This window comes from Guyanagaster necrorhizus (assembly GCF_019112545.1).
Source record: "Guyanagaster necrorhizus MCA 3950 unplaced genomic scaffold BT62scaffold_3, whole genome shotgun sequence".
Taxonomy (NCBI): Eukaryota; Fungi; Basidiomycota; class Agaricomycetes; order Agaricales; family Physalacriaceae; genus Guyanagaster; species Guyanagaster necrorhizus.
This window is the reverse complement of record NW_025064882.1, coordinates 2,086,553-2,110,985: the sequence shown is the minus strand read 5'-3', so window position 1 is coordinate 2,110,985 and position 24,433 is coordinate 2,086,553. Positions and strand designations below refer to the sequence as shown.

General features: G+C 48.3%; 10 protein-coding genes across 10 annotated transcripts; 5 read left to right on the top strand and 5 right to left on the bottom strand.

Moving 5' to 3' along the window:
* Positions 1-203: 203 nt before the first annotated feature.
* BT62DRAFT_1000820 (uncharacterized protein) lies at positions 204-1,624 on the top strand (the record flags this gene model as incomplete). Its single annotated transcript, XM_043176674.1, has 5 exons — positions 204-323; positions 431-609; positions 917-1,038; positions 1,075-1,375; positions 1,429-1,624. 5 exons carry the CDS (start codon positions 204-206, stop codon positions 1,622-1,624), a joined length of 918 nt encoding a protein of 305 aa, XP_043045063.1.
* Positions 1,625-2,337: 713 nt separating this feature from the next.
* On the bottom strand, positions 2,338-4,194 carry BT62DRAFT_883423 (uncharacterized protein; the record flags this gene model as incomplete). Its single annotated transcript, XM_043182745.1, has 12 exons — positions 2,338-2,585; positions 2,641-2,664; positions 2,720-2,883; positions 2,944-3,050; positions 3,171-3,219; positions 3,262-3,362; positions 3,422-3,433; positions 3,484-3,586; positions 3,634-3,725; positions 3,777-3,841; positions 3,894-4,047; positions 4,099-4,194. 12 exons carry the CDS (start codon positions 4,192-4,194, stop codon positions 2,338-2,340), a joined length of 1,215 nt encoding a protein of 404 aa, XP_043045062.1.
* A 1,090-nt stretch (positions 4,195-5,284) lies between these two features.
* BT62DRAFT_883124 (2-nitropropane dioxygenase) lies at positions 5,285-6,539 on the top strand (the record flags this gene model as incomplete). Its single annotated transcript, XM_043182736.1, has 5 exons — positions 5,285-5,455; positions 5,511-5,606; positions 5,655-6,045; positions 6,095-6,378; positions 6,432-6,539. The coding sequence occupies 5 exons, from the start codon at positions 5,285-5,287 to the stop codon at positions 6,537-6,539; spliced, it is 1,050 nt and encodes a 349-aa protein (XP_043045061.1).
* A 1,084-nt stretch (positions 6,540-7,623) lies between these two features.
* Positions 7,624-8,238, bottom strand: BT62DRAFT_927277 (hydrophobin-251). Its single transcript, XM_043185217.1, has 4 exons — positions 8,068-8,238; positions 7,944-8,014; positions 7,800-7,887; positions 7,624-7,741 (listed from the first exon to the last, which is right to left on the bottom strand). Exons 1-4 carry the CDS (start codon positions 8,200-8,202, stop codon positions 7,694-7,696), a joined length of 342 nt encoding a protein of 113 aa, XP_043045060.1. The 5' UTR covers positions 8,203-8,238; the 3' UTR covers positions 7,624-7,693.
* A 50-nt stretch (positions 8,239-8,288) lies between these two features.
* On the top strand, positions 8,289-8,891 carry BT62DRAFT_927272 (uncharacterized protein). The gene is made up of 3 exons (XM_043185216.1): positions 8,289-8,363; positions 8,430-8,723; positions 8,864-8,891. Coding segments are annotated over exons 1-2 (168 nt in total). The 5' UTR covers positions 8,289-8,361; the 3' UTR covers positions 8,596-8,723; positions 8,864-8,891.
* A 3,474-nt stretch (positions 8,892-12,365) lies between these two features.
* BT62DRAFT_432947 (uncharacterized protein) lies at positions 12,366-13,438 on the top strand. Its single transcript, XM_043180874.1, has 3 exons — positions 12,366-12,416; positions 12,473-13,295; positions 13,350-13,438. Exon 2 carries the CDS (start codon positions 12,607-12,609, stop codon positions 13,171-13,173), a length of 567 nt encoding a protein of 188 aa, XP_043045058.1. The 5' UTR covers positions 12,366-12,416; positions 12,473-12,606; the 3' UTR covers positions 13,174-13,295; positions 13,350-13,438.
* Positions 13,439-14,003: 565 nt separating this feature from the next.
* BT62DRAFT_916534 (uncharacterized protein) lies at positions 14,004-15,328 on the top strand (the record flags this gene model as incomplete). The annotated part of the gene is made up of 2 exons (XM_043184001.1): positions 14,004-14,609; positions 14,663-15,328. 2 exons carry the CDS (start codon positions 14,004-14,006, stop codon positions 15,326-15,328), a joined length of 1,272 nt encoding a protein of 423 aa, XP_043045057.1.
* An 802-nt stretch (positions 15,329-16,130) lies between these two features.
* Positions 16,131-17,757, bottom strand: BT62DRAFT_916533 (uncharacterized protein; the record flags this gene model as incomplete). The annotated part of the gene is made up of 6 exons (XM_043184000.1): positions 16,131-16,457; positions 16,626-16,826; positions 16,929-16,971; positions 17,040-17,065; positions 17,472-17,563; positions 17,709-17,757. 6 exons carry the CDS (start codon positions 17,755-17,757, stop codon positions 16,131-16,133), a joined length of 738 nt encoding a protein of 245 aa, XP_043045056.1.
* Positions 17,758-20,449: 2,692 nt separating this feature from the next.
* Positions 20,450-22,896, bottom strand: BT62DRAFT_1000810 (acetyl-CoA synthetase-like protein; the record flags this gene model as incomplete). Its single annotated transcript, XM_043176673.1, has 14 exons — positions 20,450-20,602; positions 20,656-20,713; positions 20,759-20,981; positions 21,035-21,041; positions 21,097-21,249; positions 21,296-21,453; positions 21,505-21,539; positions 21,595-21,677; positions 21,728-21,781; positions 21,837-21,968; positions 22,016-22,047; positions 22,103-22,162; positions 22,219-22,581; positions 22,632-22,896. The coding sequence occupies 14 exons, from the start codon at positions 22,894-22,896 to the stop codon at positions 20,450-20,452; spliced, it is 1,776 nt and encodes a 591-aa protein (XP_043045055.1).
* Positions 22,897-23,236: 340 nt separating this feature from the next.
* On the bottom strand, positions 23,237-24,433 carry BT62DRAFT_1000809 (uncharacterized protein; the record flags this gene model as incomplete). Its single annotated transcript, XM_043176672.1, has 4 exons — positions 23,237-23,334; positions 23,387-23,454; positions 24,175-24,243; positions 24,273-24,433. 4 exons carry the CDS (start codon positions 24,431-24,433, stop codon positions 23,237-23,239), a joined length of 396 nt encoding a protein of 131 aa, XP_043045054.1.

Sequence of the window (24,433 nt, the reverse complement as noted above, 5' to 3'; positions counted from 1 at the left end):
TATCCAGTGGATTCGAGAGGCAGCAGCAGACCCCGTCGCCCGTCACCTGCATCCTCCTCCCCGTCGTCGTCGGCATCGTCACCTGCCCAAACTCTTGCTACCCCACTTCCGCAGCAGATCATCCCGACTTCACCATCTCTGGCCCCAGATACGCGTGACTCTAGCGCAACACCGCTCATCAATCCAGCTCCCGACTTTTCTTCATGACTCTCCACCGTCGGAGTCTCCAATTTGCCAAAAAGTTGGGACGTACTGACCCTCTCGAAACGGGCGTCGTTGTTAGTACAATCAATCGCTCAGGCGTTGGACTTGTAACCACCACCGTCGGCTACTAGACCACTTACTGGGAAGACATTCACACTCAGCATCAACTCCATTGGCTTCATTATCTTTATCAACCTCGCGCCCATCACTAACGCTGCCGGCAAAGGTCCCTGCGTTGATGTTACATTCCCATTCGTCTTCTACGCCGTCCAGTCTGTCGCCGCCAAGTGCTAATACTCAACTTCCCACGCCGCCTCCGGAGGCGACGACTGAAGAGATGAACCCTATGAAGCCGATGTCGTTGGCGCGCACTCCGGAAGGAAAGGGAGACGATGCGTGGAACTGGTAGAATCCAGGCACTCAGGTCGTAATTATACCATAATATTGGGCGCGCTTTTGAGTTCATGGTTATAAAAGTCATTCTCTGGCTTTCGAGGCACGTCACGCATACCACGCTCCTTTCTTTTTGCATATGCACTTTTATCTACACTGCACATAGCATGTACTTACTAGGCCACACAGTATTAGGAACATAGATTGCTGCTTTAAGTCATATTTGGCTGGACTGCGCCTTTCTCTAATGATCACGGCGCCTCGTACTTTTCTTCTTTTGCATCTAAGAGACTATCAGTTTGCTCACGTCTTTGTATAGGCCGCCGTCCAGGGAACTTTCCTCTGTCGTTCTTTCCTGGTTTCGCTCACTTCAAGCGCGTTTGCCCATCTCATTTAGGTTTTTCAAGAGTTTCAACAATGTAGACCACGTCATGGCCGCTCGTATACACTCGGAACTCTCATAATTTTTTGACTCAGCATGCGGCAAGAATCGCCTATCATATACCCCTGCTTACCTTCATGAGCAGCCTACTTCCGCCGTGGACGAGAGCCTCCCGAAGGGAGCTCACCTCTCGCTCTCTCCTCGCTTCCTCGCCCCGCCTCAGCAACAGCAGGAGTCGGAGTCGGAGTCGGAGTCGGAGGGTGACAAGCCCGTCATCGGAGTCGTAGTTGAGAAGAGGCCGACTTTCTTGAAGAAGCTCAAGGCCAAACTCCTTCGGAGGATGCGATCGACCGACCCTCTGAGCGCAGCGCCGGGGTGTAACGGTATTTCAGCAGCGTATCTTTCCTTTTCTAACTCACTATGATGGTGGGCTCCTGGCGACGGTCGAGCGCGGGGCGAGGTGCAGCGCATCAATGCGGTCGGTATTATCGTGACTGTGTGTATAGGGAGAGTGCGTGTTCGACGTTGTCTGTGGAGCTGAAAGCATGGGTGTGCATGGGTGCCGACTTGGGATTGGTCACTCAAGGAGGTTTCGGCGTGGTGCAACCGTTCCCCTTTGAGCGTTCATCCCAAGTTGGGTGTTGAGGCTGAGTGTTATCTTTCTCTGAATCATTCACATACTGATGTTGGTTTTTCCCCACATTCATGATATATATGGGCCTTTGCAGTAGCGCGGAACAGCGCAACGGTAAAGGCCTGTGGTCCTATAGTTAGGGAACACCGAATTGTCTCTTCTCTTAGTACATAGACATAAGTAGTTCAACGACCTGAAATGATAATTATCAACTAGCTGGCGGTCATGAAAAGTGCGCCCACAGGGAAAAACAGTTTCCATGTGGCCCGTTCAGAGGCTCGTGCTTTACTAGTACCTACCGCGGACGTTATTATTATCTTCTTACCGGTTCGCCGTCGAGGCTGGGTGCCTTGACTACTTACTAGTTGTGACTTTGGGCTTCACAGGTTACTTGCTGCTTTTCTGTGTAGACAATCCTCCACTGTGAATGTTGGTCAAGGTTTCTGTCGTCAGTCTTCGCCAGTGTTATTTGGTTTACCCACTATTTCACCTTAATTTCACCGCGTATGTATCATTGATAATAAAGTAAGAACAATATGAATATATAGATGTCTACGGTCAAGAAGAAATATCCAATAAGATATTACAATGCTCTATAAATATTCGTTGTGCGTAGTCTACGCATGAGTCTAGCAAATCAATGAAGGTCTAAGTATCTATATGTTATTTATACCAAAGCATGGTCTATGGATGATAAACTAGAGTAGGATCGGGGAATAATAGTTCAAACCAGAGTGCCGGCATCCGAGTGGTTATCCGCAGTAAATTTCTCGTTCACAGAAAAAATGGAATCCTTGAGTACGTCCTCATCTTTTGCGTTGAAGATGAGGCCCTTCCAAATCGCCTTGGCAGTCAGGACGATCAAGACCAACCAAGTGAGAAACAGAAGAGTGTCCATCACGATATGGACAATGAACAGGCCTTGTACATTCAATATCTTCCCGAGAACACCTGTGGTGGAGATCCATCCCACTAGAAGATATCGCATGAAGGCAATACGACGGTCACAGAAATTAAAATTGCATACCATTCGGAAATGTCAAAGCCCAACCTTCTCGAGGGTCATTGCATTAGCATATTTCCGAGTAACAGATATGAGCACATACATGCTAAGATCTGATCCAGTCTCTTGTGGAGCTTGAACCAGTACGGTATAATTCCAAGGAAAAAGAAGAAGACGGCCAAGCCATAGAGCAAAAGGGCTGCCATCACACTTGCAGCATACCAAATATCTCCAGCGGTATTGGATATGATGCCGTGCGCCGGTAGACTGGAGAAAATCCATACTCATAAGATACAAAACTTATGGGGAGATATCAAGCTGGCTTACATAGCACTAGCGTGGTCGGCTAAATTGATTAAGGAAAGGGCCGTGAAACCTGGAGGGCCACAAGCAACAAATGCACTATTGGCCTGGTGTCCCTCCATAAAGCCCGTCTAGTAGACAGTCGTGACTCGTTGAGACAAGAAATCATGCTACAGTGCTGATGCGTACCATGATTAGCCTAGGATACCCAAGTAAGTTGTGATGATCTTGTAAGTGTTTTCCAAACTTACCGCAACAGATATATACCAAGATAGAAGAAGGTCATGAAGAATCCAAGACCTAGCGCAGCGGTTAGAGGAAAGAGTAGGGAGCATGGCAAACATGCCTTGGAAAAAGTACCCGACAAACAAGACTCCCAATGCTCTAGAGTCTAAAGGGTCCATAACCCTCAGAATATTGAATGCAACAACCCCGGTAAGCATCTAAAAAGATGATGATTAGTCATCGGGATATTTTTTCAGCAACTAAGGAAGTATGATACCAGAGGGAACACCTTTTGCTCACATGTCAGAAGGTCGGGAGAATTTGAAGAAAGTATCTTACTAGAAAAGCATAACCCGGTGTGAAGCGCAATATATCGTGAGGTTGGTTGAACCAGATCATAAGCATTGGGAAGCAAGTCGCCAGAGACAGGCCCACGTAAATCCTGGAAGAAGTCAAACCCCAGCTCGAGAGTCCTAGAGATTGGCTCACCAAAATAAAACATATACGACGTTGGGGCTGGCAGGTCCGTTGACTACTGCGTAATTGACAGTGCCGATAATGATCGTGGCAAATGATAGCACCTATACAACGTTTATTGGTTGCAAATAGTCCATACTAGTAATAAGACGCACCATCATCGGAGGGAAAAGCCCTTCTACCGGATCTTGTAATAAACTCCAAGCTCTATGAGGGAACTCTGAGATTGCCATCAGTATTTGCTATATAATCGCCTGCAAATCATAACGCACCTAGCGCTTGGATAGACAGTGTGACGACGTTCAACAGGAAAATGGCCATGTTCAAAGACCAGAACCCGGTTTCCACCGACGTCAGCCAACTAGGATGCTCTTTCAATCCAGAGAGCGTCACAAAGACAGCGCCCGTCCCCATTCCAATTGGAAACTAAAGACTTTACATTGGAGAGCGGCGCATCGAGAAATAGAGAATACGCACCGACTGCCAGGACCAGCCATGTATGTGGCGATCAAGTGAACTTACTCTACTCCGTCTCTTTGTAATAGTAGCATCACCGACTTGATCAAGAGACATCGAGAGGAAGAATTCGTACAACGAGAGAAAGCAGTGGGGGGAGTGTACGCTACAACCTCAGCCCTTTTCACCCATTCTCGTCCATGAAAATTGCACGGCCAACACGCTGGCCGAGCGTTCACGGCCGTTACAAAGGTACCCCGGGAGATATCGGAAGAACCCCACCGCAGGTCGAGAGGAAGTCTAGACAAGGGCGGCAGACATATAAGGACCATACGACGTCGGCGCGAACCGTCTGAGAACTTTCTGCCGTTTTCACACTGTGCTCTGCGGATAAGGTGTATTTTTTATTTCGGGGGAACAGCAACAAAAGCATATGTACGATACGCGGCAGGCAAAGTTCCGACATGGGACGGAACAAAACGTTGGGTCCGTGTCACCGCGTAGTTTCAAGAGGCGAAACGTCCGTTCGGAGGATGAGCCTGTTTCCACCCTCATTACGACACGTCCGGTTCTGCTGCCACTAGCAATAGAGTCTCTGTTAAATGCATGCCCTGCAAAACATAAGCACGCTTTCTGCTGCCAAGGGTTTCAAAAAGCACTTTTGGGAAACAGCATGCTGAGCGAATAGATGAGAGCCAGCGTTAAACCCGCATTGCTTTGGGTCCGGCACCGCCACCACGTGAGAAACTGCGGCTGCCGATCGCGTCTCGTTAAATTTTATCAAGTTAAATTCTTTTCCTTTTCCCCTTTCCCCTTACCCGTAAGTACGGCCGAATATGTTTTAACATTCCTCAACTTCGACTATTCCATGAAGACCAAAAATAGGAATCGTCTGATTCTAGTTTTGCTGTTGAAGCTCAGCCTCAAACTCCAGCCTGGAGTGTTGAGATCATTGAGATGCCATTATGTGGGCAGTGAGGCTTCAGGCAGGTAGTCATTGTGCAGTGGAGTTCAAAATTTACCAAACCCTTCTAGTACTTCCACGTCGGCGGAATGCTTACCTTGCCGTAATCAATTTGGTTCACGTCCCTGTCGGTCTATTAACATGCCCTTGTTGCCGGGGAATCAGAAACAGAAAACACGTTCTTGAACTGTGGACCTCAGTATAGAATCATCATCTTTCCTCCTGCCCCCCGTGTTTGAAAGTATGGCAGTAATATCGACGCCTATTACGGAGCTCTTTGGCATCAAGCACCCAGTATTGCTGGCTGGAATGAACGTAGCGGCTGGGCCAGAGTTAGCTGCTGCCGTTTCCAGTGCGGGCGGCTTGGGAGTGATTGGAGGACATGGATACACGTCCGGTATTTTGCGGCAACAGGTGCGTCTCCTGTGCTTTTCCGTAACCTGTCATCATTGACTGTCATTCTTGGTAGATCAAGGCCATCAAGAAAGACCTGAAAGCCCCAGGCCTGCCCTTTGGTGTTGATCTTCTGATCCCCCAAGTCGGAGGTAGCGCACGAAAAACCAATGTAAAGCTTCGAAATGCGCATCTTTCCGTATTTTGACGATGACTTCAGTACGACTACACCAAAGGTCAACTCGACAATCTTATCAGCGTAATCATTGACGAGAAGGCATCCCTCTTTGTGTGTGCTGTCGGAGTACCGCCAAAATCTGCGGTCGACCGCCTCCATCAGGCCGGAATACCGGTGATGAACATGGTCGGACACCCGAAACATGTTCCCAAGGCACTGAGTGTAGGTGTCGATATTATATGCGCCCAGGCTGGCGAGGGCGGCGGCCACACGGGTGATGTACCCGCGAGTGTTCTCATTCCAGCGTGTGTGGACGCAGTCAAAGGCCACAAGTCCCCGCTCAATGGAAAGCCTATATACGTTATCGGAGCTGGTGCGGTATATGATGGGAGAGGCCTTGCTGCAAATTTGGCTTGGGGGGCCCAGGCTGTTTGTACGTTCTTCTGCTACCTCGTTCTGGGACTCTATTGACAAACGGGTAGGGGTCGGAACCCGTTTTGTTGCATCAATAGAGGCCGGTGCACCAAAAATCCACAAAGAACTCGTTACGATGGCTGGTTTTGACGATGTTGTCACTACCTTGATCTATACCGGGAGGCCGCTTCGATGCTTGAAGACTCCTTATGTACAGGACTGGGAAACAAATCGCCAAGAGGAAATCAAAGAGTTGACGTCGAAGGGGATCATTCCCGCCGAAAAGGACCTTGAAGAACATCCGGAGAAATTCATCTCAGCCCGCCCGTGGTTGATGGGGAACGTTTCTGCTGTACGTTCTTTGGTTCTTCGACTATTCCTCAGCTCAGTCTTTGTGTCGGTCAGCTCATTCACGACATTCTTCCGGCCAAGGAAATCGTTGAAAACATGATTAATGAAGCTGTCGAGATAATCCAGCGTGATTCCTCCCGCGTGGTGAAAGTTAAGTTGTAGGCAGCCGTCATAGTGAATCGTATCCATCGTTGGGCAGTAAATATTGACTCGATTATTTAGCCCCATATGCTTGGCAACAGCACCAATATCCTCGAAAATTTGTAAGTCGCGAGAATACACGATACGTCATAAGCTCGGTCGCCGATAATGGGTACGCAGGCACGAACTGTTACGCGACCATCTATCAAGCCGTTTTCGAGGCTGGTTCCATTGGGGATTCGACATGCAAGCCCGGATGCTTCGGGACCCTGTCAAGCACTACTTGGTGGCTGGATGAATGGAATGTTTCAACAATGCGGGTTCTTTTCTTTTGGGTTTTGTCTCATGTTGACATTCCCACACGATAAGTTTGTCAGGTTCAGCATGCAACTGCAACCTTGCGGAGACATTCAAGCGCTAGATGCGGGGAAGTAAGAGCACCGACACGAACACGTGGATATTGATGGTGATGCGTGAATTTGGTCTTCGACCGTCATGGTCCATCACCTTCTCTCTAGTTCTGTTCAACTCTAACCCCAGCTACATGCGGCTTCACTGGACAAAACTGTAGTCTCAAGGTATTGCCAATTCCCTCGAACAAGTGATAGGTACCTTATTTACTTTCTTCGGAACCGACAAGCCGATCATTGGTATACCTCGGTGCTCATTCTTCTGGGACGAAAGTATATCAACGCCAGTTTTCGAGGATGAAATGCGTTTTTCTGGACGAGAAATCTCCAGCGTTCGAGGATCGCATTTTGTCGACTTCGTCAGTCTAGTTCACACGACGGCAAGACAACCACGAAGATGTGATCATCGCAGTCAGAAATAGACACGTTGCGGCAGGCTGGTACAGACAGTAGCAGCATCTTAGAATCTTCGGGCCGTACAAGCTTCTGCCAGGCACCTGCAGAGGACGGCGCCAGTTGTAACCAGCTTATCTTTCTGTATCTCGACAAGGGGATCACTGTGAGTAGAATTCGATGATCTTGGTCGCAGCCCGAAAATGCTCAGATTTGACCAGGAAAAGATGACATCATTTTAAAATAAACGCGCAAAAGTCGACCAAGAGGAAACCAAACGTAGGTATGTAAAACGAGTGTGAGCTATCTGTATACGAATTCGTCCGTGTCAATGATATGACCATGAGATGCTAGGAAGACCACTTCAACTCTTCAGAGTCCAATGTTGATGGGAGTGCAACCAATGGCAATGAGACCATTCTGGAAAATGCGAGTTTAGACCTCGACATTGAAACACTAATGCGTAGATTATACTTACGAAGCTGTTGTCCTCGCAGCAGACGGTCTGAGTAGAGCAGCTGTTGCCTCCGACACCAATGACGCTGATGGGGGAGCAAGTGACACCACTACAAAGAATGCTTAGTGGTCAACGCGGGGGAAACATGCGCGCAGAGAAACTCACACATCGACACCGAGGTTACCTAAAACGACACCGAGAAGTCCCAAAAGGGTGGAAACCGGGGTGGAGGTCGCCTATACACTGGTAAGTATTATTGTCTTCGAGAGAAACGGTAGGCGACGCTTACACTCTGAACGGACTGGCAACATTGCACTTCTCCAGTGGTACAGCCTGTTCCGCCACGCGGGACGGCGCTACCAGCCACGAACAAGGGCATAGCGAAGAAGAGAGTGAAGGCGAGGGCGTAGATACGAGCGAACATGGTGTAGGTGGGCGATTGATACAACTGTGAAGGTTGTTCGAGCTGATGAGTCGTAGGTTTTCTGCATGGCTTTTATACCTTTCAGAGCCATGGGGACCTCTCAAAACGGATATATTTCTATGGTTCCTCACGAAAATTGTGAAAAATGTTAAAACATACATGTGAGAGTCCTATCCTCCGATCTGATGTTTACGTCCCCCGACTTATCCTTCCATTGCTTCCATTTGGCCCATCACAACCCACTCGCCGAACTGGCACCTTTCTAATCCCCCTAGGTGCACTTATCACCCTGGGCATGCAATGATTCCTGCACCTTGCCCTTCTGCCAGCTTTGACGGCGGACGTATGGCTGTTCCTCTTCAGAATGTTGCTCCAAGCTATTTTTATTTTTAATGAGTGCTCGTCCGAATAATCACTCTGATGTCTCTCGAGATGTTCTTGGCGGAAATTTTCATGGGACGGTAGAAATCTAATGTACGTCGACTGGCCTTCAGGCGAAATACCACATGCACATCCTCTAGGTGAGCACCTTTGCATTACGGGGTGGGTTATGAACAGAAAGCAGATCTACTCGCGTATTCGATTTTCGTTCTTTCGCGAGGCTCCTTTCAAATCAGCAAGCCGTTTGATTGTGTATAGTAACTGGGTGGGACTGTTCCAGCTTTTCAGATTTTTTAAACAATTTCTTGGCGTCTGTACTTCGCTTTAGGGTCAAGTTTTTCAAATCGGATGACATTTTCATGTCTCTCCCTATTCGAATCAACGAGGGGCACCTGGTGGACCGTTTCGTAGCACACAGGGTGGTTGAATGACATGCTTGGCAGTCCTCCAACTACGCTGATATTAGACGGAGGTGCGCTAATATGACTCTTAGGGAAGAACTAATCGGGCGAAGAAGGGGACGGACGTAAGACCTAACCCACTGAGCCATGCGGGGTGGTGAGACCAACACTGTTTGTATTGTCAAGTGAATGACACCACCTAATTGTAGGCTTTACAGTCGGCCTATTTCCCTGCCGATCAGGTCTACTTTGGCTGCCTCTGGATAGCTAAGAGAGGCTCGTAGTGACTCGAACGATTGAAGTGATGATGAATACGACTGGCGCAAGACATGGAATGGCCAATAATATCTCGCCGTTGTTGAGTTGACCCTCCGAGATGTAACCCTCCTGCACAAGACGAGTATTACTGTGCATAGGAAGTGCTTCTGACTAACACGGCCTTACGTTTCTGTTGTCCATTTGTCTTTGAAGGCTACCATACTGTGCCAATTGCATACCTTCGAGGGACTATGAGGTTTGCGAAGTTTCTACTTTCCCTGGACTTTCCTTGCTGGGGTTAACTGAATAGTCAGGCGAGCTCAATTCATTTCGAGTCATTGGACTCTGAAGCAACCTATCTTTGTCATAGATCTGCTATTTTAGCTGAATGTCTCTTCCAACGTACTTGGATGTGACTGATATTAAGGTCCTGCGTCGATGTCTTCGCACTCTGTCAAGGGGCATTCTCAGAGGGGCAGATCATCAAACGGATTAGAACATACTCAAAACGCCCGTAGCAATATTACACACTGGTCGCTCAGTTCTAGCTAGGATCGAAACACGCGAAGTGGAAAATGAGACTAAAACACTCAATATTTTTCTGCTGATCTTTCTCACACCTTTACGCCCATCTGCCACATTGAATTGAACAAAGCTCCTCAGAATTTTTCAATGAAAGCTGGAAGCTAGTATGTGTCAACGTCTGGTCATTGGCTCGTACAAACGGAACAGTAATAAGGTGATGTACGCCAAGTTTCCTTCTACCCAATATGACAAGGCGTGGTTCAGATAAAAATAACTATGTTTGGAAGAAAAAGGCTACAAGCCCGAGGACATATACCAAGGCGATCGACTTCGCCTGCCAGGCATTACCAGGTAATTGAAAATTCGACTGATATTTCATGATCTCTTCGATCCTGCAGTCCACTAATTAAACCCTGCCAGATTCTGTATCATATATTATATGCCCGCGGCAAAATCAAGTCGGAGAGATCACAAGATCGAGGGTGGGCTACAATGCACGAATGAAACAGCAGTGCGAAGCCATGTACTGGTCCAGAAAGTACAGAGGAGCCCATTTCCTGTCGAAGTAGATAACGTCGAATGTCGGCGGGACTTGGACGCGTCAGGACAAGCGCCAACCGAAATGTGCGCATTCTACGACCTCTATATATGTGGCAAACAAATGCGAAGATCATAGCGTACCTAAAACACCTGGTAAGTTCATGTTGAGCGCCCGGTACAGAGATACGAGCCTTTCACAGTGACGACCTTGCAAAAATGAAATGAATCGTTGATACCTGATGCTTTCAGATGCAGGTTCTATTCTTAATCTGTTGTGACGTCGTCAGAATGCAAGAGTTGAAGGTACCCTGAATACTCGCGGGAACAAAGTAAACGAGTCAAGATCCGTACCAATACAGAGGCCGACCATATTTCTCCGAGACGTCGATCGAAATGACGAAAACTCGTCCAAACAAACCAGGAGTCCGTGCCGGGTGAGGTGACACCTCGATGACTGCAACTTCGGAGTCGCTGAGGGACTTGGGCCTGATTAAAGACCGTTATACCCACGTCCATGCTCACTTCGCACACTTGACAAGGGCTCGTGCCCCCAAATGATCTGCTTCATGTATAAAGCCAGCACTTTGGTAACGAAAAATGCGAGGGAGCGCATGGCTAGCACAACCTCGGCAGTTCTAGGAGAGTGACATTAGTATCGAGAGACATAAGGTTCACCGCGAAGAGTTACAGCCATTTAAATTCTAGGAGACATTTCGATTAGCAACTGAAAGGTTAGACTTGGTCGTGAAGAGACCGACATAACCGAAGATGTTGGTCCCAAGCCGCGTTGACATCCACATGGCCAGACGGCTTGCTCTTCCCACTCACAGAACGAATGCCAGTGGTATTTAATCTGTGAGAAACCCGAGGATAAGAATGCGCCGGTTGCACAGTAAACCTGCATAAAGAAAGATGGTTTTTAGGCAATTACGAAAGTGTTTTGATAGACCCGGTGTGCGGAATTTTCCTTCTGATGAAGGATCTCTTCCCGGGATATCCTCCTCAACACTGAATTAAAGATTTCTCAATAATAATAACATATGACTTGGGGCAAGCGGCCCGGCATGATTGACGGCATGACCTGGCCGCGGCCAAGAGCCTAAGCCCTGAGCTCGACCCCAGCCTTGGCTAGCTTGTAGTAGATTTGTAGTACTTACAACCAGTCACCAGTAGTATGCATTCGTCTCGACTCTTGGGTATCCATGTTCATCGCCTAGTCGAGGAGCGACTGCTTGCCGCGACCTCGCCCCTCTTTCCCCAGCATCTGTCGCAAGGACCTTCATCAGCCTCTACATCTAGAGCATGCCACCAAGCCAAAGACGACGGAACGTTAGTTGTCTAGGGAAACTATGTTCCACTTTTGACACGAATCGAAAAATACAGTCGACAGTTTCGTGGCGACTCTGTTCCATTAACCCGCTGCCCCTTCACCAGAAGTCGACTCGAAAGCAGGATCGGAATATTCGATATACAGGAGTATGAATTTTTTTCATAGAGCGCTGCGGCATGCTGGTACCAGTTTACAGTATGCATGCCAGACTCGTTCTTCCGTTGTAGTAACAAGATCATTCGAAAGGTATCTCCACGTCTTGCTCCGCTGTCGCTATATGGCCAACGAGCAGGTTGCATCTAACAGTGTGCCTGTATGCCATTTGGAGACCTCTGTTTTCCCTAACTCAACTTGAGCTCGGGGCTGATGCAAGGCTCGTGCAGCTTCCTCCCCCAAAGGTGCATGACTCCTTGATGAATAATCGGCGCCAACTTGCCCCGCTTGACACTCTTCTGAATTTGGGCTGTTGGCAGCTTATTATAGCTGTGGGTTGTTTTCGGGCGGCTTTGGAGCTTATTTGTTGGTCAGCCTTTCTCTCTTAGCATTTCTAGTGTCTTTTTCGCAACTCTGACACCGGAGACGATATCTATGTCCCATTAATGTTGGATGCTGTCTCTTGTAAAATCACGACATTCTAGTCCTTCCTGACGCTTACCAGATCGTTGGTACAAGAGACCTTGGATATTTCACGAGCAGTATATTTACACCCCCCCCTTTCTGCCATTGGTCACTCTACTTCTCAGCGTGAGTTCTCGACTGATCTGTTGGCCAACACACTGGTATGTTTTTCACTAGTCACTCAAGGTATGCTGAAGAAGTTATATGCAGCATCCAGGTTAAAGTTCACGCTCGCAAGGCCAGGGAGGTTGCGGGCGTTAGAAGACGTTTCGATCCTTACGACGGTTTCATCAAATTAAACACTGGACATTTCGGTCTCGGATCTCGGATCTCATTGGTGGAATTCATGCGATGCTATACCGGCCCTGTTCCCATGGAAGTGGAACAGAAACACCAGCTCGGCATACTCTCCCCAGATTGTTTCGACGCGTACCCTCGCTACGGTTCCAATCGGCGATGCACGGGGCAAAACTTGAGGCGAATGCTGTCCCTGCTGGTCTCCATCGTTGCCGAAAAGATGTGCTAGAACCGGAGCTCAAGTCAACGTGTTGCTGCACCATGCATGAATGCGCACACGAGCCTCCTACCAAAGAAATCATGAAAGCAAGTGCAAGAACGGGGCAAGTGCGTGGAATTACTTGTTCATCCGGGGAGCTCATGGTCCACACATTCCTTTGTCATGGCGATTCCAGATGTTCTCAACATCCACGGTTTAATGGATGCAGGGTGGAAAGAGACACTGATACCCGGCGGCTCCAGAACAGATATCCGCTCTATCGCCATCTTCGCAAAGGCCATACATGGGTTATCCTTTGTATCACGGACGAGAATACACATGCTTGGGAAACCCTTTGTCCAGTGGTTCCTTATGACGAGATTTCGGGTATTTGGCATCTTGTAAACGCCGCTCTCCCATAGACGGGACATCCTTTGTGTGATACAAGAAGCGTACGCTTGCAAAAGTCACCGATAACCGGAGATGTAAGGGACAGAGACTTTTTGCGATCTGTTTAACGGAACCGAAAGATTTTCATGGTTTTGTAAGTGTTCTTCAATTGGTTTAATGGTGGCATCAAGTGTTGATTACCGTCAAGCCTACAAGCAGTACGGGATAAAAACGCAAGTACAGAGACGGAAAGAGCCATTGTTGCAGAGAGTAGGAGGAGCGTGAGTCGGGTGTGGTGCCCGATTCTTCGAAAGAGCCAGTCATACGGAAGCGAGGAAGCAAGTGTGTGGCCAAGTCTGGAAGGTGATTGATGAGGATGTAAGGAATTTGCAAGGTTTTTAGCAGGCTCAGTTGAATCAAACACTTTGCGAGTATTTGGAAATCACGCGTCGTGTATCGGAATTCCAGACATTGGAGGCAAGGTTCATCAAAGCGTTCGGGAAAAAATCAGACATTTCCTATTGTCTTTTGGGTGGCGGTAGTCAGGGCCGGGACGGCATCACGCCAAGGATTACCCGGGTGAGATTGGAGGAGGAGGGAAAAGGTGCCTATGTGAGTACTGTTATAGTAGCAATTTGAGTTGGTTTGCTGTACATTTTGTGAATTATATACATTGGTAGGAGACAGGCTTGACGCGATCGTGGCAGAGGGAGAAAAAGATACGCGATCGAAGAAGAGCACGTGTTCGCCCCAAGGCAACCTCCGAAGGGATTCCCTTTGTTCCCCTTGTTTACCTCATCCAAGGTGTGCTTCTGAGGAGGATGCATCATGGCCAACAACAACACTTCGTCTGTCTACTACTATGGACAACTACGACGACGAGCACGACGACGACTTTATCGATGACGACCTGCCTCCGCTAGTCGAGTCCACATCGTCCTCGTACATCCCACGGCCCCCAAATGCATTCATTCTCTTCCGATCGGCATTCATCCGGTCTCAACGCATCTCGGGGCGCGTCGAGGGCAACCACTCGACGCTGAGCAAGATCATCGGTATGTACTGGCGCGCCTTGACCAATGAGGAGAAGCAGGAATGGGAGGACAAGGCCAAGGTCGCGTTGGAGGAGCACCGGAGGCGGTACCCGGACTGGAGATTCCGGCCGGGAGTGAATGGTGGACGAGGACGAGGCCGTGGCGGTCGAGGGCGGCGAGGGCGGGGTCGTGGGGGCGAGGGCGACGGGCGGGGTCGGGTGAAGAGAGAGAGGGAGGACGGGCGACTCGGGAAGATACGGGATTTGCTCGTCGAAGGGCGGGAGGGTGAAGATCTGGAAAGAGCGGTGAATGAGTGGGAGAGGGAGCGGGACAGGGCGGGAAAGCGCAGCCGTTCGGTCCCTTCCGAGAAACGAGCCGGCAAACCCCTACATCATGCCCGTGCCCAGTCCTCGTCCACCCCTTACAAGGCTCTCGTACGTCCTCCCTTTTTTTTTCTCTTTTTCCTTCCTCACAGACATACTTCTAGGATTTCCCAGTGCCAGGTCCCTCCATACCACCACCTCAAGCCGACCTAATCCCTACCAGGCAAGGCTCGTACTCGTTCATACCTGATCCCTCACCGTACAGCCCGACCGAAGACACCCAGTCGCCATGGCACACGAGTCCATATCAGTCTTCTTACACGAACCCCGGATCCGCCCATATATCCAGTTTTAGCACGCTCAGCGGGTGGGCGGGCGACTCTGACATGCAGAGTCCAACGACGAGCACGTTTGGACCCAGCAATGTAGAGCCGCCTCGTGAATACACAGAGATACAGACGTACGACAACTTTGCCGACGCGTCATACAATTTGTGGCACGAGGAACGACACTATTCTTTTGACAGTAACGAGTTGCACAATCCCTTCTCCTTCTCGACTGAATTTAATCAGTATCACATCCCTGGACCTAGCTCTCCTGGACCGCCTTCATCGATCCCTTCGCCCTCCTCGCCCTTCCAAGTCGGCGCGAGCTCTTTTAGCGACCTACGCTTCATCGACGAGGGATTCCGCTTCCCCTCTTCACCCCCTCAGGAAGTGGAGGGAGAGATTGTGCCGTTCCAGCCTGTGCAGGTCATCGATCAAAAAGGCAAGGGCAAGGCGCACGAGGAGGATGGAGAGGTCGCGGAAGGATACGTGAATTGGAATTGAAAGAGTAAATGCATCTCTTTGTGGCTGCTGATCAATCTCTTGCGCACAAGAGGAATATTCTGGTGCTGCATTCTTGGTTACCCTTTACAATTGGGGTTGTATTATATGTCATTTTCGTCCTTTCGATTTTCTCACTTTGATATTTCTCTATTTCAGTTTACCGATCTTTCCCCAGCCTCTTTGTTTTGTTTGTTTCGTACAGTTGGAATAAATGCGGCCAACTTCGGCCACTATTGCGTAACAGAACTTGATGGGAGTGGTAGGCAGGCGGACAGTTTGTTTAACACCGACGGTCACTGCTGTTTTTCCCCTCATCACCGTCGTCCCCGTTGGCTGGTTGAAGGGTTTGCTCGTGGGATCCAGCAGCTTCACTCAAATCCCACTCTCCCGATACAATCTTTGGGATCAGAGGATCTGGGCTTCTAATGCACATGGACACCTTAGCCATACCGACGGATCTCCCGATAGCGAAGAGCATGCTGAGATCTAGCTGACTATACCCTTCTGGTCCATCTCTATTTTTTCCTCACTACTCTGGCTTTTTCGTTATATTTCGATTGGTCACAGCGACGATTTTGCTTGGGGTGATTGATATTCATCAAAGAGGAATCGTCGTATATCCCTCCCTCCATGACTTTTTTCTTTGGTAGAGATTCAAACTCCTGTCATGCGGCCTGATGTCTGGGCCTGACTAGTCGAACACCGTATCCCTTACAACAATAACAAACTCACCGCTGGACGAGCATACCCTTCTGTATGAGATTCTTCTTAAACTTTCTATGATCCCGGCGTGTCAATACGACTAGCACAGCGAAGGATGAAAACTATCTTTTTCGAAACCTTTGCAAACATTCCCTAACTGCATCAACATCAACGACAATTCAAAGTTCGCCCGCCGCCGGGAGGCCTCATTCCTGCTCAATATCTCCGTCATCTTCCCCACGTGCTCCTGCAACTGCGCGATCTGCACCTTCAACTCAGCGATTTCTTCCTCCACACTCGGATCACTTCGAGCTTTCTTCCGAGCCTGTTCATCGTCGCGGTCCGGCTTGCGCTTCCCAGTTCCAGGGTCCTTGGGGCACGCAATCCCAAATGGCGAGCATTTGCCGCATTTAAACGTCTTGCTGTTCTGGTACGTGCATAGGTGACCTTTTTTTTACGCAATTGAGGCACCAAGGAAAGCTCAGCTCGTTTCAGATGTAGGGGAGAAGGACACCCAAAGTTGGCTCCATGGCGACAGGAAAAAGGTCCCAATCCTCGACCTTGACTGTACAAACTTTCCCTCTCACCAACGTACGTGCCGGTGTAGGGCGTAAGCACGGTCCAGACAGCAGTCGCATCTCTTTTTCAGTAGGCGGAACTCCTCGTGGGTAAGATTCCTCGCGAGTTGGAGGATCTTGGTGCACCATTCTTGGCGCTGGCGTACTGATTCAGGAAGAGCGCCGCCGGTGGAGGCGACGATGTGGGGGATCCAAGTTCGCATCAAAATTGAATGGTCCTAGTTTAGATGCATGTGTACCTTTTGAGACCGTCGGATTCGGGATTAGGAGGAGCCTGAACGGGCGTCAGCCAAACCTTCAAAGTTGGGATGAAGACCCACAAGGGCGCGTCGTGGCAGCATCCCCTGATAGCGGTTCGGACAGCTATTCGATCGAAAATCACTGTTAAAAAAGAAACAACTGGAAAATTGATCTGTCGTTGCCGCACCTACTTTTCCATACGTTTCCTAACACATCGCTATGATATGGAAAAGTGTTGCGACAGAAACAACTGGTCAATCCTATTGGTTCGACCTTACCCACATACGGCATGCATTCCCGTGCAGCATTCACCCAGGATGCAGAGACAGAAATAGCGGAGTGGCTTGGGACTAGTCGTCATCCGAGTCGATGTGTCAAGAGGCTAACCAATTTTATCATTATCCTCGTCGGCCGCTTATCATTCCGCCTTAGCAGACGATTCCTATTAAAGTTAGACGAATACTATTAAGGTTCAGAAAAGACAAACAAGATATGGCTTGAATAGTCAACATCTTCCTGCGACTCGGTGCCAGACACTAAATGGCCTACCATTACCAGCTCTCCCAACAGAGTTGCCTTCTCCGATTCATACCGCAGGAACCATCTTATACGGCTCAACCAACCTTGGAGTTAGGGTTGTTATTGTTCCCGTATCCATTGACTCTGTGTAGTCTCCGAAGGATATCATTGGCGATGATGAAACCCATAAAGGAAGCTTCAGGAAACATGTGAGGGTCGAGTCAACCAAAACATTTATCGAATGATGGACGAGAGGTAGTTGTATGCAGAAAGCGGTGGAAAATCGTTACATTTTTTGAGGAATTAGTTACGGAACATGTTTTTGGAAAACAGAAACTCACGATAGTGCTGCTTTTTGGCCTCAGAAAGCTTTGCAACTGCACCTGCCATCATTCGGATGCAGTCTTCCGAGTCACATAGTTGTTGTATTATGACGGTCCATCTGACAGAGAAGGCGAGTCTGATGTGGTACACGGTACCATATATATATCCAAGTTCACTAAAAGACTAAGCTCAATGAATTGACCATAGCCTTTCTTCCTGCCACCCATTTGGAATTGGAGTGGAGACGGGGAAGAGAAATGCGCCAGCGAGAACGTCAAGAGAGGGAACCAGATCGTTATTGGGGCCGGAAGTTGATCCGGCAGAGGGGAAATCTAGCGTGTGGAAAATTTTGCTGCGATAACAGTTCGAGAAGCGATGATGATGGTAGAAAAGGGAATACTTGGAAGATCGATTGGATTCTGCGGAAAAATCCTAACACGGCCATGTTTGACTGAAACAGTCACGGTGGACCTATGTGGCGAGGTCGCATGAATAGGATGTTCTGCAAGCGTAGTCATGATTGTCTCGATGAACGGAGGTCCAGCTTCCACACTGACTGATGAGCATCTCTCGGAGTCCCTGAACGAGGATTTCAATTGAAAAGGATCCTATAGTTTGACACGGGCCCTATGGTGGGCTGTAGATTCATCTCTGCAAGAGGATCGTTATCCTTGGCATGAGCAATGAATTGACAAAAAAATTATACAGTGGATAACTTTTGGTGCAATACTGATGTCAAATGATGGCTGGTCTTGATGAAGGTAATTTGGCGAGGTTCCTGTCTTGAGAATCGAGTTGGGCTTGGGGTCGAAAGTGGTGGTCGTTAATTTATTCGCTTGAGAAATACATGGAAATCTGTCATCGACGTCTTGAACCCAGGATGCTGATCAGATAACTTGAACGGAAAGGCAGCGGCACGGTGCCCTTGGCTGCCGACATTGAGGATGCGCTAGGCTGGAGGATAAGCAGATTTCAATGAAGGCGGTTTGTTCCCTTTGTAAAAGGAAGTCATGGAAAGGCAACTAGGATGACTGTAAGGTCGAAAAATACCGGGGTTCTTACGCTCCCACGCCACAGACGCGTTTTCTGCCGTCTGCTTCGCAAAATCACAGCGACTGTCCTCCTTGTTTCTTCCTTCCTTTCTTAGTGTTTCCATCCCATAGAAGGCTGTTAAGGCTACTCGAAAACAAATGAATCGGACGGCATTGGCGGGGCTGGCAGTGGATACAGGGTGAGCATCGTGTATTCGACCAATACGCTTTCTCAATTGCAGGTAGTGGCGACCATTCGCTCAGAGCCATTTCTCTTCGACTCTGCTCCAAAACTTAAAAGACATGAACAAAAGATGTTGGACACATCGTATCGTCCCGTTGGTCCAGAAAGAGTTGACTAGTGGAAATTTACTGTGAAATGAAGATTGTTTGCATGAACTCGTGCTCATTTTTCTCGTTGGATTCCCATCGTTGGTCAGCGCCTATATTATTCCGTTCTTGGTCCATCTTTGAGTCAAAGTCCCTTAGGCCCAAAGGCGCAATAGCCGAATATGCCTACTGTTTTCCGCCAAACCAATAGCTTGAAGCGCTGCCAATGGTCCGCATTTCCTTCGTGAGAATAACTCTTCACAACTGCATATCGAGCATCCTGTCCTCCCATTCTTAGCACCCACTATACAATCGTTACTCCTCTCGCAATGGGCTTTTATCAAGCTGTCTCCCCCCCCCAGCTCCTTGTTACGACTTCAGACTCTGCACCAGTTGCTATTGGCAGTAATTTTTCAAACCCTGGATACTATGACCCATGCCCACAGTAAAATGCTCGAGCGATGATGGATTTGACGTTGTTCAATCCCAATATTGAGGCACCAGCTTCATCCTCTCTTCTATCGTCAGGCTGGATCACCCAGTCTACGAGGATATACATCTGTCCTTGTCATTGTAGCATCCATGGAAAATCTGGATACAGATGGCGGTTCTTCTACACCAACCAAATGATACTTCCACCTACGAACTCCTCGATTCGCTCGATGCATCGCCGAGTCCTTCCACTTCTGCTCCCCCACCAGAAAGAATCCTTCTTCCTAACCTACCTCTATGGTCCCATATTCACCTTCCACAAAACTTTTGTGAATTATTTATCGACGCGACAGTGACGAAAGAGTCTTTTATGTTTCCTCGAGCGCGAGCCGTGGAATGGTTTGCATCCGGGCCAGCCAGTCTGTTTCGGGTGTGGGTGCAACATTAGCTGCCACCATCCGGGAAGCTGGATATGTCATTGGAATTCATGCGTGGGTATTGACAACGTTGAGATCTGTTGCTGATGCTTGGGAAGCTGAGGTGGTGAAACCGGTTAACGAGGATCGCTGAGCTTGGTTGGATGGTACGAAGAGTACTCGAATAGCAATCAAAACTCCGGCGTTTAAGGCAAGTATTGAATATCGTTCGCGTTGTGTATGAGTGTTCCCATTGGCTTTGGGAAGTAGTGCAAAGTTGTAAACACAGGCACTTAAAACAGATATCGATGGATTATGACAACGAAATCCCGTGGTAGGGACTGGATGGCACCCAGAGATTATGTGGTTTTTCCGAAGGGTGCTGACGATCGTGTTGCGGATTGCGATGGCTAGGAGACTTCAGAAGGATGAGATGACAGGTTCGGACAAGGAAGGAATTATGTATTATCTACGCCCGACATCCTCTAATGGACCGTGCCGTGTAATACTACCTACCTACCATTCAGTAACGTTATCGATCCTCCATTTCTAGGGTGCTGGGATGTTGTAGAGAGAGATCTTGTCAACCGCTTCGTATGCTGCCTCGATCTCCCTGCTGTAGGCTTTCAGAATAGCCGGTCGTCGAAGAGTCCCTTTGGGAGTGAACGTGAAGGGCTTGGATGGATGTGTGATGATGATCATCTTTGATACGGACGTCAGTGTATGTTCTCGAGTAATACAACAATTACGCGCACCTCTTTGGAGATCCTCGAGTGTTGCGGGGCCTCGTTATTAGCCTTGGACACCGTGCCCCTAGGAAAGGTGTCAATACAAACAGTAGAAGACAAAGAACCTTACCAAATACTCGCACGGAAGTCAGCGAGGTCTTTCTCGTTGGCGGGGTCAAATTCATGTTCAGGCGCTGGCGAGACCAAAACTCCGGACTGGATTCTTAATTGACCAAACATCACGGCGACGGCAATTCGTTTGTCGGTAGTAATAGTTTTCTCTGCTAGAGGATCAGCGCAGTGCCTAAGACGGGAAAAATACACATGCCGATTGGCATAGGGTTCGTCTTTTCCTGTGATAAGCGTGATTAAGAATCGTAGGAACGTAGCAAAAGGTTGAACGTACCCCACTGCTATGGATAATTTGGTCGTCTATCAAAGTTCAATGTCCAACAGAGTCACTCCTACCAGCGCGAGATTCATCATACCGTATCTTCCGTAGCACTTGAACATTTCAGGATTGGTTGGATGCCTGATAAAGATATCTTTGGTGTCGTTCGCCCTGACACCGTCTATCGTAGTGTTAAAGACCGCCGGTGAGTACCCCGTGTTAGGATTTTCCTTCGGAATATTAGAGTAGATGCAATATGGAGGTTGGATCTCCAACCTTGATGATAACATAGAACATATTCTCCTCTCCTTCGATTGGAAGAAGGATATAATCGATATAATGCGCCCACTGTATTAGCAAAGTAAGTAGAAGTCGATGGCGTGATAGTTTTACACTCGCCTCAAACCATTCCCATCCCTCGGCAGGCGTCTCCTCTAATGTGTCATCGTCAGCAACAGCCTTCTCAGTGGCATCATATAACATACTGGGAATCATCTTTGCAGTGAATGTGGTTTCGGTACTAAGAAAAACTATAAGTATATAGATTGATTTTATCACCATGGACCGGAACATACCTTCCGAAAAGGGTGCAAAGAGTTACACCCTTGGCTACTAGTGAGTCTCCAGCAGCTTTGGCAAGCGGTGCACCTCCAAATAACTGCCAGATATCAGCCAAACGGTCGTCAGGTTCAAACAAAGAATCCGTACTACGACTGTAGCCTTTGTCAGAACTTCGACAGCGGCCGGATCGTGTACCCATGTCTAGTAATCGGTAGATCTTAATTCTCCTACACGAGAAATGAAGGATGTCACTCACTTCGAAAAAGTGGGGGACACAAAACACGATCGTACAGTTCGTCGCTATTATGCCCTCCAAGACGCGCTGTGGTGTCGGCACTATGGGTGGATTCTCAGGAGGGAAAACTGCTATAGTTACACCATCCGAAGCCTGAGATGATTGGTCAAATGAGAATGATAAAGAATTACTTGACGTACAGCGACCATGAATGTCCAACATCCCATGAGATCTAAGCAGAAATTCTTCAGGACAATCCCTGTTATGGTCTGAGACGGAATACGCACGATACATAGCTGACGCATGTGCAGAAAGAACGTGTCCGCAAACATCCATGTCTCCGTAAGCTTTTTGAAAGTTGTATCAGATTTCTTAACTCTATGTAGGAAGGAACTAGGCGTACACAACCAAACTCCGTGCATCATATAATTCCGATGCGAGTAGGCAATTGGGCTAGGCCCGAGCCGCGTCGATCCCGAAGAATGAATAATGAGCGCTATTTGCTTCCAATCAGGGACATATGGCAGTGGCTCTGAATCATTCTTCAGGTAGAGATCTTCAAATGTCGGCATCGGTATCAATTTTATACCATCTTGCAGGTGCGCTATTTCCTGCATAGCGGAGTCGGCATTGACAAATAGATATTTGCATCTAGTGCTTCCAAGCAGATGAGCGATCGCTGCAGGTGAGTTGCGGGTAGATATCGGGAACGCCGTGTACCCTGCGCGAATGATCCCAGAGACAACAGTGAGGAACGTGATGCTATCTATAGAATTTTCGTCAGTCGGAGACTGATCAGATGAAAGGACGACGTACCAGCATTTGCCAGAACTCCTACAATTGGGGCGGAGTCCATATAGTCCGTCCGAGTGACATGATCACGAACAACACGACCGGCGGCATGGATAGCCTTGGTGACCTCGCTCCAGGTGATTTTTTGAATATGGTCCTGTTCATAAAATTGAAAGACAGGATGGTCTGGGCTGTGTTGTGCATTGTAGTCGAATATTTCTGGGTAAGTAAGCGATCCGTCGAGAGGAGGACGAATAAATGTCAAGGAAGGTCCTGGAGAAGTCTTCATGACAGACATATGTTGGAAGTAAGTGGACAGACATTGTGGGATTATTTATAGCCCTCCTCGCAAGCGCAGAGTTCTATACTGCGACTGGAAACATAATTGGCACACGCGTTATGGCAGTGAGATATTCCGCGGCTATCGAGAGAATGACGGTTGCAGTAGTGACGAGCCTGCGAGTGAGAAATCCAGCTGCAGACTTGCAAATCATGTAGCACTCATTTTACTAAGCCATTCCATGCCTGAGCGTTTAGTAGATGGCCTGCCCACTAACAGTCGAGTATAGGCAGCAAGAGGCATGCCGACAGAGATGGTATTTTGCTCCCTAGATATCCATACAACGTAATCAGGCCTCGAGTAGTCTCGAGAAAGACATCTCGGGTGTCATGGCTCCAAATTTTCCTGAATGACGCGAGAGATACGGGAGGGGAGGAGAAAAGGAACCTGCGCGGTACACAAATATGAGAAATTCTTAGCATCATTGGTGCAAAATTACCTAAAAACTCGTGAGAAATTTTCGGACATTGGGTACCGACGGCACTTTTGTGGGCATAATCGGGGGTCCTGGAAGACCCATAAATTGGGTACCTCCTTCGTAGGTTCAGACTAATAGGATCCTGATATCACCTGGCTCACCATGGTACCTCCTGGATCACACTTTCGATGAGTAGTCGCATCATTCATCCCGACTATAGGTATTTCTCTCACCACGATAGGGAGATACTGTAAGCCGATAAATACTACTCGTGTGGCTCCCGCTGGATGGCTGTACCTTCTTGTAGCTTCTCATATTTTATAATAATAAGCATTAACCCCTATATGAGAAACCTCTATGCTTGTAGATATGTGGTAATGCGTATCCTAGACGACTATTCGACACCGCCAGACCTAGATACGAACTGTATATGGTGAAAAGGAGCATACATGTCGCCTCGGAAACGTCCTGATCACATACTTCTGTTTGGTCAAACTATTGCTCGGATTCCACGACGAGAAGGGCGGCGAAGAGCGAAGAAGTTACATATAGACCGTCTTCTTCTGCATCATAAACGAATCTGCCTAGCTGGCTCAGTATCAATCTAACTGCCTTCACCTCACTAGTCAGAAGGCAGTGCAGTGGAGAGAGATAACAATCAACCAATGAATCGAGTTGGGGTGCATAGTCTCGCTTGGCAGAGCACTTAACACTGTCTATAAGCTGGTGGACGAAGTGGCAGGTACGTACAGTGCTTCGATAGGATTCCTCGATAGTTGTTCGTCTCCTCAAGAGGAGTCAAAGCCTACAACTTGGGGACATTCTCCCAGTTCAAATTGGGCAAAGAGGGTAGAATCTGCCATAATTCTTCAACGACGCTATCATGCACTTCAAGGGCAGAACAGACCCATGTCCAAACCAAGAGATGGTTTCGTCAGTCCCTGGCGGGAACATTTGTTTGCCAAACACTGTACGATATGCTCGCTGCACGGTTTTGATAGCATTGTCGGACGAGGAGGGTGAAATTACAGCGACAGTGAACAAAGGAGTAGAAGCAAGGTCACACAT

Excerpts from the sequence above, each read along its gene's own strand:
- BT62DRAFT_432947 (XM_043180874.1), top strand. The coding sequence starts at position 12,607 with ATGCTATACCGGCCCTGTTCCCATGGAAGTGGAACAGAAACACCAGCT.
- BT62DRAFT_927277 (XM_043185217.1), bottom strand. The coding sequence starts at position 8,202 with ATGTTCGCTCGTATCTACGCCCTCGCCTTCACTCTCTTCTTCGCTATG. Across the intron at positions 8,015-8,067 it reads GTTGCCAGTCCGTTCAGAGT|GCGACCTCCACCCCGGTTTC; the intron begins GTAAGCGTCGCC and ends ACCAGTGTATAG. Across the intron at positions 7,888-7,943 it reads GGTAACCTCGGTGTCGATGT|TGGTGTCACTTGCTCCCCCA; the intron begins GTGAGTTTCTCT and ends CATTCTTTGTAG.